General features: G+C 39.6%; 1 protein-coding gene across 2 annotated transcripts in view; it reads left to right on the top strand.

Moving 5' to 3' along the window:
• Window positions 1-4,889, top strand: part of L3MBTL3 (l(3)mbt-like 3 (Drosophila)) — a 127,150-nt gene that overhangs the window by 41,063 nt on the left and 81,198 nt on the right. For both annotated transcript variants that reach the window (XM_011998009.1, XM_011998010.1), the window contains 2 exons: window positions 1,453-1,544; window positions 3,777-3,881. In XM_011998009.1, the coding sequence (XP_011853399.1) occupies window positions 1,453-1,544; window positions 3,777-3,881 (197 nt within the window). The remainder of the gene's footprint in view (window positions 1-1,452; window positions 1,545-3,776; window positions 3,882-4,889) is intronic.

Here is a 4,889-nt window from a genome sequence, read left to right on the forward strand (position 1 = left end):
TCTCACTCTGTCACCCAGGCTGAAGTATGGCGGCGCAATCTTGGCTCACAACAGCCTCCACCTCCTGTGTTCACGTGATTCCCCTTCCAGAGCCTCCCATGTAGCTGGGATTACAGTTGTACACCACCGCGCCCGGCTAATTTTTGTATTTTTAGTAGAGATGGGGTTTCATCATATTGTCCAGGCTGGTCTCGAACTCCTGACCTCAAGCCATCTGCCCGGGTCCGCCTCCCAAAGTGCTGGGATTACAGGCGCGAGCCACCTTCCCTGGCCCTTTTTTTTGTTTGTTCCATTGTTCCTCATGCAGCATTTTATTTCCAGGAGGAAGCCGGCCCTGAAGCCCTTCCCTTTAGTATTTGTCTCGATGTACTTTTCTGCTTATTCTGTGTGGACCTTGGGTCACTTCCATAGAGGCCCTGGGGGGTGTCCCCCGCTAGGCTCTATCCCGTTGCCTGCCTCAGCTCACAGCCTGCACAGTCATACTGTCCCGACAGACCAGGGCCATGGACCAGGCGCTCCTCCTCAGTGCTGGGGTGCATTCTAGCCTTGTTCTGTTAATTCCTTAAAAAATCGGAAATAGCCTCACCTGCCCCAGGCACACAGCTTAACTTTTGTGTCTTTTCAGAGCTGACCTTCTGTTTTACGTCACTGAGATGAAGGGTGTAAATTCCTCAGTTCCTCTGCGCTCTGCCTCGAAATGTCTGTTTCTTTGACCATCCTTTCTCTTGCCCTTCTTTTTTACCCCGAATGAACTTCCAGGCCCCTGGCTCTTCTGGGACCTTGTTCCTTCAGTCACATTTTTTCCATAAGTTTTCCGATTTTTTTCTTCTCTTTGTGTACTCTACCTTAGCCTGTTCCAGTCTCATCCCCAAAGTACCTTTCTCTCAACTTTGCTCCCCATCAGGCTATTATATTTTTCCTTCATTTCCAGTCTTTTTCTAATTAATCCAAAATATATAAAACGAATATTAAGTGCCTCCATTATTTTTATCACTTATGCATTCTTTTTGCACCTAAAAATCTGCCTCTCACTATATTGATTGTTTTCCTTCCTTTTCAAGATTAGCAGCCACTCAATGCACTGACCTTTCCACAGTCCTCAACTTCTTGATCTCTTAGGGAAAATTTTTTGAGCATCCTGCTTCTAGAAGCTCCCCCTTCCTGTAGCTTCTGTGGTAGTGTTTTGTCTTGACTTCCTGCTGTCTTCTTCCTTTATTCTAAGTTCTTCCACTTCCATCTCCTACCCTCCTCACTGAGGGTGCAAACCACAGTTCGGTTTTTATCTTGGTTCTTGGGAAGAGGAGCCAGGAAGAGAGACTGAGAGATACCAGCCCTGGAAGGCAGAGAAGAGCCAGGCAGAGTATCATCAGTCAGGGAAGTGTGAGTTCACAGATGAAGCGCTGCTGGCTTAGATTTGGAAATTCTGTCATTTCAGTTTCGCTTGCCTTTCAGGTTTGCCTCCCAAAGGAAAGAAAGCGTGGTGCTGGGCATCCTATCTGGAAGAGGAGAAAGCTGTGGCAGTGCCCGCGAAGCTGTTCAAGGAGGTATGGGCCCTTCTAGAGACATGATCTGTAAGGGCACAGGAGCTGGGATACCAGCCTGAATTAGGATTGTTGTTTCCACTGAAATTTGACTTGAGATCATTTTTTCAGCATACAGTTTTTCATGCATGTGTTTATATGGAGGGCAGTTAACATTGACGTGTGCGTACCTTCCCCATGCCACATGTGTGGGTGCACACTGACACGTGTGCTCTTTTCTCTCAGCATTTTATGAGCTTGCAATCATGAATTTTAACAGGGTACTAGTACTACCATGAAAAACTAGCGGATGAAGAAAAAAATCTTAGGAAATTTCACAACATGATTGTGGCTTTGAGAGATGAAAAATGAGTTACTTCAATTTACATACTATCACAACAAAACATCTAAATATGAGTCACTATATTATATTAGCTACAATAAAAGTGTTTCGTCGTAAGTGATTTAAAATCAGTTAACAATATAGATATCAGATGTAGTTCTGAGTAGCAGTCGATGTCCTTGGACTAAACCAAGGGTTGGGGTCCTGGTGCAGTGGTACACACCTGCCTGCAATCTCATCACTTTGGGAAATTGAGGCAGTAGGATCACTTGAGGCCAGGAGTTCGAGACCAGTCTGAGCAACATAGTGAAACCCTACCTCTAAAAAAATAAATAGATAAATAAAAATATAGCCGAGCGTGGTGTTCAAAGTTGCAGTGAGCTACGATCCTGCCACTGTACTCTAGCCTGGACAACAGAGCAAGACCCTGTCTCAAAACAAACAAACAAACAAACACACATACAAAAAAACAAGAGTCAGCAAACTTTTTTGGTAAAGGGTCAGATAGTAAATATGTTAGGCATTTCAGAGCATGTGGCCTCTGTTGCAACAACTCAGGTCGTCATAGCACAAAAGCAGCCATAGAGAATATGTAGGCAAGTGGGCATCGCTATTTTCCAGTAAGACTGTTTATAAAACTCATGGTGCGCTGGGTTTGACCCACAGACTGGCGTTTGCTGACCCTTGGTTTAAATTATTTCATTATATTTAATCATGGTATGTAATTAATCGGCCATAGATGTATTTTTATGTAGGTACGAACATAGCAAGCTTTTAAAAAGTGATGAATAGTAAATGTTAGGATGATACATCTACATTAAGAATATTTGATTTAAATATAGTAGTAATTACATATAAACTTGTTCTCTGTAATTATTTTCTGTAGCTTTGGTCCTTTAGAGAATAGACTTTTTTACATTAAAAAAAAAAGTTTAAATGTAGCTAATTCCTTGAATCAGTAATGAATGCATGTGATTCAAAATATAAAAGTACTACGATAGTATAAAGAATGTCTCTCATAGCCCTGTCCCCCAGGCACCAGGTTTGCCTCTCCTGAAGTAACCAGTGTTACCAGTTCTTATATTCCCTTCCTGGAAAATTATATGTTCATATAAGCAATGTATGTGTGTGTATATATATATACACACACAGAGATCCTTCCCTTTCTGTCTTAAACCAAATGGTAACATATGTTGTATACTTTTTGGACTTTGCTTTTTTTGTTTAACTTGACAGTTTGAGGATGATTCCATCCTGAGTCATGAATCTCTTCACCATTCTTTTATAGCCATACATAGTATTCCATCTTAGGCCTGTTCTGTAATAATTTAGGTTACTCCCTATTGATTTGCACGTACATACATATATACTTTCCAATCTTTTGCTATATGCTTTGGTGAATAATCTTCTATACCAGTCATTTTTCACATGTGTGAGTATCTCTTGGGTAATTGCCTGGAATTAGAATTGTTGTGTCAAAAAGAATTTTTTGATTGATATTATGAAATTGCTAAATGTTGTACCAATTTTCATTCTTCCTAGTGATGTGTGCATGTATCTGTTTTCCTACAGCTTTACCAACACAGTGTTGTCCAATTTTTTGATCTTTATCAGCCTGACAGGTGAAACGTATCTTAGTGTAATTTTACTTTGTATGTCTCTTCTGCATGAGGTCGAACATCTTTTCAAATATGTAAAACACAAAGGGTATATGGCATTACATTTCCTTTCCTAGGATCTATTTATGGCCTTGGTCCATTTTTTCATTGGGTTTTTAATTGATTCTTTTTCTGTGGATTTTTAGAAATTATGTATTTGGCTAAATAGTCTTTATTTTTAAAATGGTAACTATTTACATTTTTAACTAGGCCTTTGGGATAAGGGACTAAAGCTGCTGTCATTTTGCATTTTAGCACCAGTCCTTTCCATATAACAAAAATGGATTCAAAGTTGGCATGAAATTAGAAGGCGTGGATCCTGAGCATCAGTCTGTGTACTGTGTCCTCACCGTGGCAGAGGTAAGCTTTGCCTCATCTTTATTTTTAAAATAAAATGGTGGTTATGGGGATTTAAAATGAGGAAAAACTGCCATTGGTTGTATTTCATGCCAGGCACGGTGCTTACTGTTTTGTGTGCATTATTTCGTTTAATCTTTATAAGAATCCTGTGCACGTTGTGGTTTTTCTCAAGCTCTGTTTTGTAGGTTAGGGAACTGAGGCTCAGAGTGATGAAGTAGTAGATACAAGATCACACAGCTTCAAAATGGTAGAACCTGGAATTGAACCAGTGTCTGTCTGATGCCATAGCCCTTGCCATAAGGAACAGAACAACAGATACTTATGTTTTGTTTTCTTTTTCAGTATTTCAAGGTATCTCTGTGAAATTTTTCAGGAAAAAAATGACCAAGCCAAATATGTAAATATAGATCTCAGTCTAATATATTACTGAGAGTGCTTTAAAAACTGTGACCACACAGCTTCAAAATGGTAGAACCAGGATTTGAACCCATGTCTGTCTGATTCTATAGCCTTTCCTTTGCCTTACTGTATTCCTTAACATAAGGAACAGACCAACAGATAGTTTTTATATATACACACACACACACACACACACACACACACATATATATATATATATAAGTATTTTAAGGTATCTGTATGAAATTTTTCAGGAAAAAATGACCAAGTCAATTATACATACATATGTTACTGAGAGTACTTTAAAAAATGTGTTTCCTCCTATGCTAGCCTCCTCCTTGCTCCCTCTCTTGAGCCAGAAGTCTATCTATTTAAAAAATTCCTCCCAAAAGAATAAGATAGTCTTGTGTACTAGTTTTAGGTATCATGCTATTGTTTAATTACCTAATGAACTTATAAGAAGCTTGGCTTCTGCAGAACTCAGTACCATGTGGTAGCTAGATCATGGCAGCCTCAGTCAATGATAACATAACAGTTACATAGGGTATACTGTGTGCCTGCGGCTAATCGAAGTACTTTTCATCTGTTAGCTCTTTTTTTTTTTTTTTT

This window comes from Mandrillus leucophaeus, unplaced genomic scaffold, assembly GCF_000951045.1.
Source record: "Mandrillus leucophaeus isolate KB7577 unplaced genomic scaffold, Mleu.le_1.0 Scaffold552, whole genome shotgun sequence".
Taxonomy (NCBI): Eukaryota; Metazoa; Chordata; class Mammalia; order Primates; family Cercopithecidae; genus Mandrillus; species Mandrillus leucophaeus.